This window comes from Colobus angolensis, unplaced genomic scaffold (genome assembly GCF_000951035.1).
Source record: "Colobus angolensis palliatus isolate OR3802 unplaced genomic scaffold, Cang.pa_1.0 Scaffold241, whole genome shotgun sequence".
NCBI classification, from domain to species: domain Eukaryota; kingdom Metazoa; phylum Chordata; class Mammalia; order Primates; family Cercopithecidae; genus Colobus; species Colobus angolensis.
In genome coordinates, this window is record NW_012115611.1 from 4,756,823 (window position 1) to 4,772,405 (window position 15,583).

The 15,583-nt window shown below is 30.3% G+C and overlaps 1 protein-coding gene across 2 annotated transcripts in view; it reads right to left on the bottom strand.

The window, feature by feature from the left end:
- The window catches only part of EYS (eyes shut homolog (Drosophila)), a 2,062,375-nt gene that overhangs the window by 1,203,318 nt on the left and 843,474 nt on the right, over positions 1 to 15,583 (bottom strand). For both annotated transcript variants that reach the window (XM_011945635.1, XM_011945634.1), the window contains exon 19: positions 7,313 to 7,458. In XM_011945635.1, the coding sequence (XP_011801025.1) occupies positions 7,313 to 7,458 (146 nt within the window). The remainder of the gene's footprint in view (positions 1 to 7,312; positions 7,459 to 15,583) is intronic.

Genomic DNA, 15,583 nt, shown 5'->3' on the forward strand with positions numbered 1-15,583 from the left:
AAACACTGAGGCAAGACAGGAAAAAAAACATACAAAAATCTTTATAAATATTATTTTAGATAAAATACAAGACATTTTGTTCATGAACATTGCAGAATGCACTAAAAATATTAGGTAAGATAGACAGTTTTAGGGAACAGAAATGAAAGTTAAATATTAACAATGCAATAGAGGCACTGGAAAAGAAGATGTAAGTAAATCTTTCCTCAAATGAGCAAAAATAAAAATAAAATTAGAGAGGAATATTGATATGGTTACAATAGTATTAACAATGACTTCTGACTAATAACATTTTTTATATAACTGTGAGGAGGAAGGAGTAAGAAAGCATATGTGGTTAGGGGGATGGTGATAAGCAAGCCAAGTTTTAATTATCCATAGAAACAATTAGATATGTGAAACACAGAATAGAAAAGTTCAAGAAAGAGTAGCATAGTCATTCCATTTAGAAATATAGAGGTAAATAGCAGAAGTAGTTAAGAGTGTTGAAAGAAGTTGCTTCTGGAAGCAAGTCTGCTGTATTTTCTATATTGGAATACTATTCTCCCACCTCCTCACTCCTGCTTTATACAGGGAAATCATACCTTTTCCAGAGCTGTCGCTGGTATAATACCTCTTTCTTCCTAGTGTCATTATAGAATTAGTTACCTGATTCTGTAACTGTTAAATATAGTCATTGGTAAGCACAGGACCCTCATTACACATACACAGAAAAAGCAAAGCATTTTGAGGAATCAGTGAATCTCTAAGTCCTTTAAAACCAGATTAGTCTTTGTACATTATGTGTTTTTTTCTTAATACCTCAGACTGTAAGACTGCTAACTATAGCTAAAATTCTGAGGTGCTTCTCCTATTTAATTTATTACATGATGATGCTTTTTTTAGATAATCATATATACATGCTATGAAGATTCTAACGTCCCATAGACATATCAAAGCTTCTTTTTTGCTTTACTCTCTTTTTCTAATTATTCTATTACATAAAAAATATAAATATCAGTTAGTAAGGAACTATTTTATCTTTACATGTAATTAAGTGTAATTTTGGTTCTTGATCTCTCTCTGTATCTACCTACCTCTCCCTCTGTATACACATTTGTTTATGTGTGTTTGTACCAATATATTATAGGCATCTTGAACCCAAACTTAACCAACTTTTTCCATAGATTCCCCTTAATGTTCCATTGAAATTCACTTCCCCAACTCCTTACCTTCATCCTGGTCCCCATAATCATTTGTTTTTAATTTCTTTTTACAATTTTTCCCATGGAAAGTTAATGCCATATATGGCAACTAGGCTATTATATCTCATATATATCTACATAGACATATTTATATATATTTATTTGTAGGTTTCTGTGTATATTATATACACATATGTATAAGAGATTTTATATTATATATATACACACATATATATGTATACACACACTCTAGTATATATATTATACTGGCCTTATTTTATATATTATATACACATATATATATACACATATAATATATAAAATAAGGCCAGTATAGTATATATATTAGAGAGAGGTAAATGTGAATAAATTATTTTTTATGCTCATAGCTTTCTGTCAGAACTTTGAGAGTTAAATTCTCAACCCTTCTAGGAAGCAGTATTGCCAGTGTCTGACACACCTGGCCTGAATTGATGCCTGAATCAATTCAGAATTTACTGAATCTATTGAGACACTTTGTCCATTCTGATTACTGCATAGCAAGTTCACCTTATGTCTCATGCTATTGCATTAATCCAGGTGCAAAAACTACCCCCTAACAACTGCATGTGAGCTGGGTTTTTGTACCCTTATCATATTTTTTTTGAAATTAAAAACAAAGCTCATTTCTTTCAATATGAGAAGTCTAAAACAGAGTTAACTGAAAGTCATACACATGAGGACAAGGTATTGATTGTAGTGGCAGGAGATTAAGGTCTGAATGATGTTGTATAACAGATTCACTGTGCCAAGTCTAAACATCTGGAATGTCATCTGTGGGAAAATTCAACTTCTTAGCCACTGTATTTTAATATTTCAGCGTTTCTTTGTTAGCAATCTGAATGAATATATTCAGTTATACATTTTGTTCATATCCTTTATAACTATCTCCAATTACCTTACATATTTAGGTGGATTTTGTTCAATATCTCTCTTTACCAGAACATAAGCTCCTTTAGGGTAGCGGACCTTCTCTGTTATGTTCACCAGACTTTACTGAGGGCTTTCAGCAAGGCTTGGGACATAAGAGGCACATACACATTTGTGACATTAGCAAATAGAAAATGCAATTGTATTCTGCGTTCATTAGTGGTTATAACTCAATAAAGGAAGATACTGGCTATTAAAATTTGCATGTGGATAGTAAATCTAGAATATAAATCTTCAATAGTAAAACCTGTAAGTTTTATTCCTTCTTTGTAGTTGTTCCTCTTGGCATTTAAGCTGATATAAGGGTTTACTTAAATAAACATTGTTTTAAGAAAAGCCAAAGACAGTCTATAAAATAAGTTAATTAAAAGTACTATTAATGATTGTAATTCAATGAAATAAACATCATTTGTCAACGTGCAATTTCAATGTGTAAGATCCAGCTTTTGATAAAGGAGAAATGGATTTGCGAGTTCTAAGTGATAAAGGCAATTTTAAAATGAGGTTTTGGATTTGAAATGAGGATGAGACAGCTTGGACATAGTGAGCAAAGCCCATGGAAGAGACCATGGAAGTCAAGAGTCTATACCAGTACACAGTACCCAAATACCAAGGATAATGTCTTTCTCCACTGAGTCAAGATTAAACAGAGCAAAAGAGTGACGGATCTCTGAATAAAAAAGATATTCAACTTCAAAACTAATATAACTGAATTTTGTCTTGAAAAAGTCACATGTTGACTTGGCACATTGACATTTTCTTCTGTTAGATGAAAATAGACCCATACATTATATGGAATTCATTATGACAGAAATAACATATTTTTGCACATTTGAGTTGTGAAAGTGAATTTTAAATCTTGTCACATAAGGGAAAAGTGGTTGAGCACAATTCAGTTGCCTGTTTAATGTAGCTCCTGCCTACATTAACAGAAAAAGGAAATAGTAAATGCTATGTTAATAATGTTGCTGTCTTTGCTGTCTTTGACAAAGAGAAGTTATTACTATTAATCTAAAGCTAAATATAATCAAATACCAAATATTTGCCTAAATGTTTATGTCTATAGACTTATAGTTATCAATCAAACAAAAAATAAACACTAAACCCTTTGTGTTTAAATTATTACAGATGCATAATATGTAATTAGAAATCTGAAGTTGTTTTTACATCTTTTATTTCCCATTCAATTAATTATCTTTTTTATTCTATTTTAATACATCTTGTTAAACTAGGAACTCAGGTGACAAATTGTACCAGAGTAGACTAAACTTTGTTGGAGAGAAGAGATAAAATGGTGAGCAAGTAGAGTTGGGGAGTCTCCTCGGATGAACTGATAACTAAATCAGAATTTCATAAAACTATAATAAGTTCAGTGGATAAAATGGGTGTTATAGAAGAAAAATAACAGAAGCCAAGAGTCTAAGAAAAGATTCCTATAGAAAGTTGCATCTGAGTTATGGTATGAGGATCAGTACTTGCAATAAGATAAATGGAATATTTTAGGCAGCAGAAACAATATGATAATAATATCTTTACAATAACCAAAAATGTACAATTGGTCAATTGTCCATATTTTACCAAACTAGGCTTCTTTATCCATATACTCAAAGCAGATTGTTTTACTTCTTATGTAGATTGGGCATTTGGCAAAAAATATATTCAGAAAAAAGCTTATTTATCTCAAGCAGAAAAGACTATAACCGAATATAATCATAGGTTTGCATGTGTATATGAAATATATCCAAGAAAAAAGATGCATCGCTTTGAAACAAACACAATTATATTTTATCATTCTGAACTATTGAATTGTATATGTTTTCTACATGACATTATTTTCAAAGTTATTATTTCTAAGATAGGACTTAGGCGTTTTAAAAATATTTATACTTTTCTCTCAGATATATAAATATTATTATAGATATAAACACAGATGTAGACATGACTACATGTAATCATATTTAAAGTCCTTAAGCACAAGTTTGTAAACTTTTATCTACAGATTAATAATATATAACTGTCTAGTTAAGAGGCAACTTCTTGCTAAATGAGTGAATGACTATTTTAGAAAGCAATATCAATTTATTGCTTATATTCACCTTTCCTAAATTTAAATCACTAATAATTAAAATTCAAATTCATAAGTCAATATTCTTTAGGAAAGACAGTTAGACAATACTGCAAATCTACTGATAAACTGATTTATATATTTTGCAAGATAAAACATAATTCTTTGATTATATGCCATCACTTGTGTACTTCCTGTTCATTAAATTCAGTCAACTCACTACATGTGTAAATTTGGACTATATTTGTGATAGTGTTTAATTAAGAATACTCTAGATAAATTAATTATAGAATGGCTTTAAATAGTCAACTTTGTGAATGTTTATTATCTGTTTCCAGTTCTAGATACCACAAGTCTCCATAAGAATAAGAACCATGTCAGCCTTGATCATCACAAAATCTCAACAGCAAATAGAATACAAGGAATAAAATAAAGAAGTATTGAGTTAATCATTGATAGCTTGTGTACATATTATTTAATGTGTTCTTCAAAGAATGCTCTGATTTAGATAATTAAGAATCATAAACTTTCCCGGTCAGAGTCTTGACAAATTTATATCCTTAATAACTTGGTTAAATATATTCATAGGTGTAGGCAAAGCTAAATTTTTCTGAATAATATATTTGGTTACCAAATTTTAACCTATTTAATATTGTATTTAATGTTATTTTATCTTTCTTCTATATCACTAATATCATTTCATTCAAATTTTGTTTTTTTTCTGATGGAACAAAGCTAGAGTAGAAATAAAACTGGAATAGAGAGGGATGTATATTTTGGTTCTGGCTCTGTCACTACCAGATGTATGATCTTGAAAAGTATACCAAAGTGTGACATCCTTGTGTTTCAAAGTTTAAGATTCTTTAAGTAAAACCTTGCAGTGTCATGACTCTCTTGAAATGGAACAACCTAACAATGAATAGATTTAAACATCTCACAAAACAGTAATGCTTTAGGAGCCTTGGGGAAAAAAAAAAAATTCCAGAGAAGGCTAAGAAAAATAAATGCTACTAAGTGTCTGAGAATAAGGAAAAGCTGTATCTGTCCATGCATGACAGAGAAGGTCAATTTGAACGTCAAAAGAGCATGTACAGAAAAACCAATACATGTAACTTTCTTGAGGGGGAAAACTTATTTTTGAACGTTCAGTCATATATCTTTCTTGATTTGAAACCAAACTGTAACACATATTTCATAATATTTTTTCTATATTCAGCTGTAAATTCTGAAAGTGGTACACTTTTAATTTCTTACCTTCCACTGAACCTTAAAAAGGACATGTGAGCCAGTTTTCCTCAATGACATATTAGCAGGTTTTGATTGTTATTCAAAAAAGGTTCTCCTTATATAAAGACTCAATACAGTTAGCACCACTCTTTTCCCTTGACTCAAGTGTAGAAATAATGACTTAAGTCATTGCAGCAGCAATTCTGAATACACGAGCCTATAATCATGAATTGTAAACTAAGAAAACCATTGCCCCATTCTGGTACTATCAAGTCACTGGACCAACAACCAGTAGCTGTCTACCTACAGAATTCTTATTATGTAAGAAAAAATTAACCCTATCTATTAAGGACAATAATTAATTGAGTTTTCTTTTACTTGTAGCTGTACCAATATGCAAACATATATTAAAACATCTTAAATCATGTTCCACTGGTAACAACTTAGACAATATCATTTTAAAACAATGCTAAGTACCATATTTTGAAATAAAATTAGAGAGGTTATTAAAAAAATAAAGAACATGTTAATCTTTCAAATGTCAAGATACATTTAAAATATCAGAGCAAAGTGTTATAACAAATAATTTTACAAAATGTGTTTCTTAGTCATGTTGAGTTCAGTGTGTTATTTCTTAGTTTAGCACTTCTAGCATCAGTAACAACAACAAGGTGAATGGTATTGCTAAGTGGATATATATGGTTCTACAGTGATAGCTCAATAATTTTGGAGATAATGGGCAATGTGAAACTTAGAAAGTACATTGTTTTATAGCTGAAATTTAGTGTGTCTTATTTATTATATGTAATGAACTTTGCAGAAAATGATATCTTTTAGGAAGTATTAACTTAATCTGATAGTTTTTGTGTATATAAGATTTGTAACCAAGATAACCTCTGAAGCCATCAAGATTTCTCAGAAAAGACACCTGCATATTTCTTTTTAAGGTCAGGTAACTTTCTCTCACCTTTTGATTACTTATTCTCTGGAAATACTTCTAGTTCTCTTCCGTTTTTGCTTGCCAATATAATTTCCATTTGTCTAGTATTATTTTATTCCCGCTGGCAGAGAACCTAATATTAGACGTATTTAACTACTCATCCCTCAGGATAGAAATCCATATGATTTTAATGCTGCACAAATCAGATGTTAATAAACTGAGATTTGAGATTTAAATACATTATCATAATATCTGTGGGAATCGTGAAAAAAAATAAATATGAAACAAAATAACACAAAAACTATATTATTGTTAGTCCCACATCATTAATACTAGTATGCCAAAACTAAAACAATATAGCTTTTTGTATTTTGTAAATGCGATTTCTCACCAGAAATTTAGAGGGCTAATGCCTCTACCTTCTATGAGCTCCTTGATGACTTTTGCCTTTATGTCTGGATAAAATTTATATTGTGAAATAATTGATGTTGACAGTTAATTCCAATCTTCTTTTGCTTTACCTTTGAATTCACAATGGCTGTCTTTTTTATGTAAATGTTTTTAATGCTAAATGTATTTTAGAAATGACAGCTGTGTAATAGATATAATAATGTTATTTCTCTCAGATTATCCATAGAGAAATACTTTTTCCTATATTATAGCCATGCAAACATACTAAATTAAATTTACTGTAAAAGACAAAAATGTAAGACAACTTAAAATCTAATCTTAGGATTTAATAAATTGAAGATAAAACACATAATTTTACTTCTTACTAATTTCTTTTATAAGAGACAAAGTATCTCTTGACATTTTTACCCTGTTTGCATCTGGCAGGTTATTTCAGGTTTTGGAGTATAAATATGAGGTTTCCATTTGCTTGCAGACAGCAATATGTTGTTGCACAGGGGGCAGATATGGATTTACCTGTATAACCAGGGGCACAGAGGCAGTTGTATCCATCAGTCCTGTAGGCACAATTTTCTTCATCTAGACAAGGTGAGATTTTACATTTATTTACTTCAACTTCACAGAAGGGTCCATGGTACCCAGGTTCACAATTACAAAAAAATCTGGAAAAAAGTGGAAAAATTAGAAATATCCATGTAACAATGATAATCATTTATTATATATGATTCATATTTGTGTTTTAAATGTAAGACATTTGACATAATTGAAATAAATAATATATATCATTCATGTTTTCTTTGAAAAAATATAGCAATTCCCCTTGCAAAATTTTGTTCTGCTCAAATATTCTTGATGTGTGAAATTTTGAAAAACAATGTTTTGGGTAAATAATTACTGTAACCTGATGAATACTAGTATCAAAATATAGAAATAATTTCCAAAGGAGATATTAAACTTATCAAAACTGTATACTTAGCAAAAATATGTCTTCATACTTTTTCCTTGAGAAGTCTAGATAAAGAAGCTCTAGAAACTTTCCTCAAAATGTTTTTGAGCTAGATTTTTATTTAGATTTTTTGAGGAAACTCTTCCTAATTAACTTCATTCATCATTTTATAACCACAGAAGTCTAACATCCCCCATGCTCCTTCTTTTACTTCTTCAACCAACATTAATTAATTGAGCACCAGGCATTAGTCATGTACCCATATTCAAGTGTAAATTAAACTTGAGCCTGCTTTTGAAAGTCTCAGGAACAGGACAGGAATACAGATGTGTAAATATTACAGTAGATACATATCAATTGAGACAGGTCCCATGAAAGCATGGCTAACTGCTAGAGAAGAGGTGACAGAAAAGGTCTTATTCAGTATTAATAAAGAAGGAGTGGGATCAGTGTTTTAAAATTCTGTATATGAGTGAAAACATGCAGTATTTGTCTTTCTGTGCCAGGTATATTTCATTTACAATAATGTCCTCCATGGTTCATGTATGTTGTTACAAATAACAGGAATTCATTCTTTTTTATGGCTGAAGAGTATTTCATTGTTTATGTATACTACATATTTTTTATTCATTCATCTCTTAAGTAAAATAAGCCAGACAGCAGGGAAGAGGGGATAGGAAAGGTTGATTGATGGGTGAAAAGTTACAGTTAGAAAGGAAGAATAAATTTGGTGTCCTATCGCACAGTACAGTGACTGTAGTAAACAGTAAGGTATTGTATATTCAAAATAGCTAGAGGAGAAAATTTTGAATGTTTGCACCACAAAGAAATGATGAATGTTTGAGGTGATCTCTATGCTAATTATCCTGATTTGCTCATTACAGACGAATGAACAAACGTGCTGTAATACAATATATTATGTAGTATAATGATACAATGTATTAATGTATCAAAATAGCACAACACATAAATGTTATAATTATGTGTAAATTAAAAATAAAATTAATAGAAAAAGAAAGAGTAAGGAATGTTTGTACCAGTTGGACAGAAGGCATTAAAATGTCATGTGCAATGGGATACTTGGTGAAAGAATAGAGTATTTCCCAAGAGCTCTTCATGTGACTAGGGAAATTACTATAATCACCTTTTTAGAGTAACACTAATCCAATTACTAACTTCTTAAATTTTTGTTCAAATAGTCAAACTGTTTTTGTCCATCTTATTCATTTTACAAATATCTCCCCATCTAGTGGGAAGTAATGTAATTAATCTACCAAATGCCTTACTAAAATCAATATGTTTGTTAATAATACTGTCTTTGATTGCTACTTGGTGTTCTCACTGAATTAATGACGATTCCAAGGAATCACAGAATAGATAGGAATTGGACACAGAATTCTCAAAAACAGCAGTGAAAAGTATCTCAAGAAATGATTTTTTTCATATTGGCAAATTTAAAAATGTTATATTGCTATAGAAACAAATAATGACTTTCATTTCAATTTATGTATTTCTTTCATGTACTTCTAACAGTTCTATTATACTTATAGAAGTTTCAAAATCTAATTTCTATTTTAAAATATTGAATATTAGAAAATTATTTTGAGATATCTTGCTTTTTCAGTGTTTTATGATAATCACCACCGATTGTCTCATTTTTTTCTAAATAGTAGTTTACTCATTTACTTTATAGAATTTTTTCTCTCTCTCATTTTGAAAATCAGAAAATCATAACATATCTTGTCTTTTGTCACCCAAATTTTGTTTTCTATTAATACAAATGATTCTTTAGTGGTGTCATATCAATCAGTACCCAAGTACCCTAAAATCTGGAAATCTGGACCACTAAAAACCAGAGATGCTCTTCATTAGTGATTGTTGTCTGAGTCAATTTTCTCCATGCTATTTGCCAAACAGTACTTTTCTAACACCTTTGTTCTTCATTTACTAGTTGACATTCTACTTTTAGAAAGAGTATCTTCATTTATTAATTCATTTTTTCAATGATTTTTTATCAATATGGACTCATGGATTTTAATTTTCTCAATGGATAACATATATAATAATTACTATTTATTTTAATGTTTAATTTGTCAGAGATTTAGCTAAGGGAAGCTCTTTAAGCTGGCTTCTCTTTTCTTTTGACATATCCTCATTCTTTGATCATTCCCACTTTCTAGCACAAGATGTTCCAGGTTTATCTTAATGCATTCTCTGTCCTAGATTTGGCATCAGCCATTTTTTTCAGGAGCCCTGGTTTCTTTAAGTGAAGGATATTACTTAGAAATTAAATTATTGATATGTCCATCACTATATGTATAAATATAGCTACATGTGTGGATACATTGGCATATGTATGTACCCATATAGTTGTATGTATATAACTGTGTTTGTGTATACATACATAGTATTTTTCTGTATGTTTGTGTTTGTGTGTGTTTTACACACATATATAGGAATGCGTGAGCTCATACCAAACACTCCAATCATAATTTAACACAACAGGGTTCATTTTATTCCGTTCTATTTCTTTATCTGAAATTATTTTTTTAAACAACAAGAAACATGATTTTCACTATCTTAAATATAGTTACTTACTTGTTCCATAAGTTAATGGGAAATTTTTGTGAAATGTCTTTTTGTCATGATGAAGATGTAGGTTTTGCCGAATGTTAATTTTTTGGTCTGTGTAGTTATCTTGAACATACACGAAGAGATTCAGATTTTGACACCTACCCAGAATTCTTGTTTTTTCAATTATGATTTCCTTCTGAATTGTGCCTTTGATAGTTTTTACTAAATGTTATATTCATTTTTTGCTTCCATGTCTATCCTTCAAATATATTTACCCTAATTTAAAATGAACTTCTCAAAAAGTTCTGCTGCTTTGTTTGTTCTTTAACATTTATTGTGTAACTTATTTTATGAATCTCAAATACATACCTCACGCTTCTGATTTTGAAAGTGATGTCACACAGTAAATAAACATACATGTACTATCTCAAGACTTACGGAAGTTTATTTTTCTAAAGTTTTTGGCATACAGATAACTATGTGAAGAATTATTTTTAATAATAAGAATTATAATGATCCTTTCTTCAAAGAATGCTTCGCTTCTTTTTCAATAACCTCTCTTTCCTTTTTGCTCTCATTCCGAGACCATTATTTTTTTCTCATTTTCTAAACTACTCCTGAAATCTGAACTTTTCAACATCACAAAAATATGCTTTAGTTTTACATAAAATGAATTCCAAGCATTATTAAATTTCAAGACTCTGTTAACCCACAGATGCCTGTTCAACTGGAATGTTGGGGGTCCCTGCTTTGTTAATAATGATGCAAAAAGGCCCTGGGATTTTAGAGTCCATTTGGAAGTTTTCTGAATGGCATCTAAAATTTTGTAGATATCAAAGAGAAAAATCATCAACCCACTATTAACAGCAGTCCTGGTGAAACAGTTTACAGAAAACATTCAACTTATGTTTCTTATTTTCCACCACGCTAAACAATATGAGGGCAAATTTGTGTGAAAATAACATTTGACTCTAGAACAGAGCATCTACCTTTAATCCTTGTCTCTGTTTTCCCAGAAAAATGTAAATGTTTGCATTTTCTCTTTCTCCTTGCCTCCCTCCACCTGCCCCACCCTGCTCTCTTCCTGTTCCCTGTCTCTAATAGGAAGGGCAAGCACAATGCTGGAGTACTTGGGATGTTTTCACTATGCACTTAACATTGGCCCTTCAAAACGTTAAAAAAATAAAAGTGTATAGGGTATGTCTGAAAAGATCCTTACCAAATTTTTCCCCCTACTGGCCTCTGACTATAGTGTGCAATTACTTCAGCTTTGGCATAATTTTCATTTCACTATTACCTGCTGAGGGTCCCTTGATGCGAACTGCCTCTAATAAGGCTAGAGAAAAATTAAAAGTAAACCTGATTTTTATTAATGTCCTAAGGGATCCAGTCAAATGTACAGTAAGTATTGCATTTTATGTTAAATGTCCCTAAAGTATATTTTCCTTTGATAAACTCAATGTTAATAGCTTTTAAAATATACATATATAATAATATCTTCTATCTTGAGAGAACAATTAAGACCATGAAATATGTATTTTTGTTGAAATAAAAATTTCTCATTTAAATAAAAAGCTTTCACTTCAAAAGTTTTACTAGAATCCAACAAATATATTGTCAAAGTATTAAAATTATAATTCATATGTTTAATTTGGCATTGGCCTAAACTTTTTCAAATAGGTGTTCAAGATACTTTTTCAATCACTAAGATACATTTTAACAGTGACTTCTCAAGAAAATTCAACATATTAAAATAGAGATAAGGAAGAATAACTATAATTTGCATAAAATGATATTGCCAAACTGAAAAAAGATGGAAAAATGCAAGATAATCACACAAATTTGTAGCCCGCAAATTAGCCACGATTACATTTAATTTACATTATTCTTGTATACTTTTTCTCTTATTGCAGATGAGAGAGGAATTAATAAGTAGATGTGTTATTTGTATGCTTATGAAGAGTTATTTTAAAATGTAATTATTAAATAGATTGAATAGTATTATAAAATCCAAATATAGAACAGAATGTTTAATGAGAGTTTTGATTCTAAAATGTATTTGCAATAAGATTAAATCATACTTGTTTGAGTAGATATTTTTTAAAAGCTTACATTCAAAAGAAGAAAATGAAATTATAAAGTGTCACAGGTGAAACTTTCTGATAAGGACTTTTTAGCCTATGTTAAAGCAATTCTAATTTTGAAAGAATTTATATTACATTTTAAAGCATTTCTACTTTTTTGTGATAATTGCATTCATGAACCACACTTCTTTATAATTAATGACAATTTTTACTTAGAACATGAATAATCTATTTCATATTTGCAACATGTATTTATTATGTTATATATAAATATATGTCTACATTATTTATCATACTCACAATATGTCTTTATATGTTTTTATTATAATTGCATGTGGGTGTGAATCTGATTTGACACAGTGATGTTATAGTAAATTCTCTAGCAGAATAAACACCATTTGGATTGATGACTATTTCTAGGAAACAATTACAGAAGATTAAACAGATTTTTGTCTTTTGGTGAAATGCATATTAACTAATCACTTTTAAATTTGTAACAGCGAAGAATTACTCAACTTGTGAACATCACAAACTGAATGGTCACAATATGCTTGTTGATAATGATCTGACTATGACAATCACATCAGCCAAGCTTTTGCAACATTTTCTTCTATGTTTTCTTTAAATGGACTAGCCACTGTTACTGTAATTTTTCTTGCAAATTCTATTTAGTTGTAAATTTTCAGTAGATAGATACTATTGTGAGTGACCTAAGTGAACTAGTAGCAAAGACTTGAAAAGACATTAGTTGTATTGGATAACATATGCTATGAAGTGTCAGAAAAATGTAAATTCCAGTGTTCACTTTTGCAATGGATTTGTATATTAATTAGGGCTGTCATTCATGTGCCATTATATCTCAGCAAACTCATCTTTAAATCATGTTACTAGAGGTAAGTCTTAATTGTTGCAGGCCACAGTTTCAATAATCACAAGAGAGAATAGAATAGATTAAAAACATGAATCTAACTATGAGGCATATATGCAGTAACTCTTGTTTTTAATATGTTTTTGTTTACGTGGCTACAGTTTAATTTACTTTGAACTAACTATAAAATTATTTGTTTTAAATGAGTTGGTAGATTACTTGAAATATTTTTAAAGAGTACTTAATCAATAAGTTTTTCAAAAAAATAAAAATTACTTTCTTTAAGAAGAGATAAGACAATCAAAAGTGACTACCTCATTTTCAGCTGCTAATTGATTTTTAATCTTTGAAAGATTTTAATTCATTGAAAATGGCTTTTATTATAATAATTTACACCAGATAATTTTCTAAGAATAGAATAATTAACACCTGTATGCCCATCACCCATATTTAAATCATCTTAGTATTGATTCATGTTGCTGAAAATTTTTTAAGGAAAACACACAAAACATAGTTGATCTGTCACATATATGATATATATATATGTGTGTGTGTGTGTATATACTTGTGTATATATATCTGAGACCTGTCATAAATATGTATGCACACTCCTATGCATCCATTCAATTAATTATCCTCCATTCCTCTCTACTGGGAGCAAATTACTACTCTTAAGATGCTATGTATTTTTTAAAATGTTTTAATACTTCACTAAATATGAATTACATATCATATTGTTCTGAGACTTATTTTTTCAATTATACATTTTAATAAATATTTAAGTGATATACTTTTCTATAATTTACTCACAGTAAGTAATGTATAGATGCTTATGATTATGTTGCATTGTATTTGTTTTGTTTTCTAATGTTTACCAATGTCAAGATATTGGAAAGGAATCACCTTGTTCATATATCCTTGCTGACAGTGCTGGATGCTGCCATGGAATTGGGTTTCATGATATTAATTAAAATAGATCTAAGAATGCATAGACTATTGGATATGCTTGACAATCAGATGCAAAATGAGCAAATAAGCATATAAATCAGAGAAACAGAGTGGACATCAGTGGACTGATTCACAGAGGCTAATTGATGATGGGGTTTTAGAAATGAAATATATAAACAGTCTAGTTATGGTGCTGCCTCATGTATATAGAATGAAATGTATAGTTCTGGAGGACAGAGACATAATTCAATTTAGCTTTGTAGGGATTCTCTGCCTCTTTCACAATTCCAAGACCTAAGTTATGTCACAGACTCAGTTACTCAACTGAAAATCAGGGTTTGCCCTCTTAAGTGGAATCTTTAATAGAGTCATAGGTATTTTATGTATCTTTTTGAAGTCTTCCTCAGAGGTATCTGAGGCTATTTACCAGTATGACTGTTCTCTGGTGAAAGAAAGATATTCAGACCTTTTAGGAGTTGCTGAATACTGGTTCTGAAAGTACACTTAACTTTTCAATGCTACTAACCCACTAGTAGAAACAAATTATTGAGGTCAATTCAGATGAAGTCACAAATACATCTTCTCTTTGATTTTGTTTTTTAACCATAGTTCTTGAATACACAGTGTAGTCAATATCTTTAGTAACAGCACAATTTCAGTAAGAGCTATTATGGAGGAAAATCCAATTGGAAGATCTTGTCCTGCCCCTATGGACCCATGGAGATTTTAAACTGACAGCAATTTTGTATTCTTTTGGTACTTGTAGTGGTTGGTGTCCCCTTGAAGGACTGAAAGTTGCAGGGGTGGTGGTTCCAAACATCCCTACTTATCTCACCAGATTGGACAATGTGAAAGCTAGGTAGGGCACAGAAAATGAGAGGAATGATAGAAAATTTTTGAAAACTTAAACAGGATCTGATGCAAATTTCACCAATTCTAAAGTTTGAATTTCTATGAAGATAGATAAACAGAGCTCCTGGTACCTGAGTCCAACTATGGCAGAGAAAATTAGTTATTTTGTGTTCTAATTAGTGCAGCTCCACTTGAATTTGTCAGAATGCCTTTTTAAAGATATTTCAAAAGACCTAAATAAATAGATAACAATTTTTCTTAAATTGCCCTACACATTCAATGAAATTCCAATCAAAATTGCTTGTTTGAATGTATAACCAAAACAGCATGGTACTGGTACCAAAACAGAGATATAGACCAATGGAACAGAACAGAGTCCTCAGAAATAAGGACACACATCTACAGCCATCTGATCTTTGACAAACCTGAGAAAAACAAGAAATGGGGAAAGGATTCCCTATTTAATAAATGGTGCTGGGAAAATTGGCTAGCCATAAGTGGAAAGCTGAAACTGG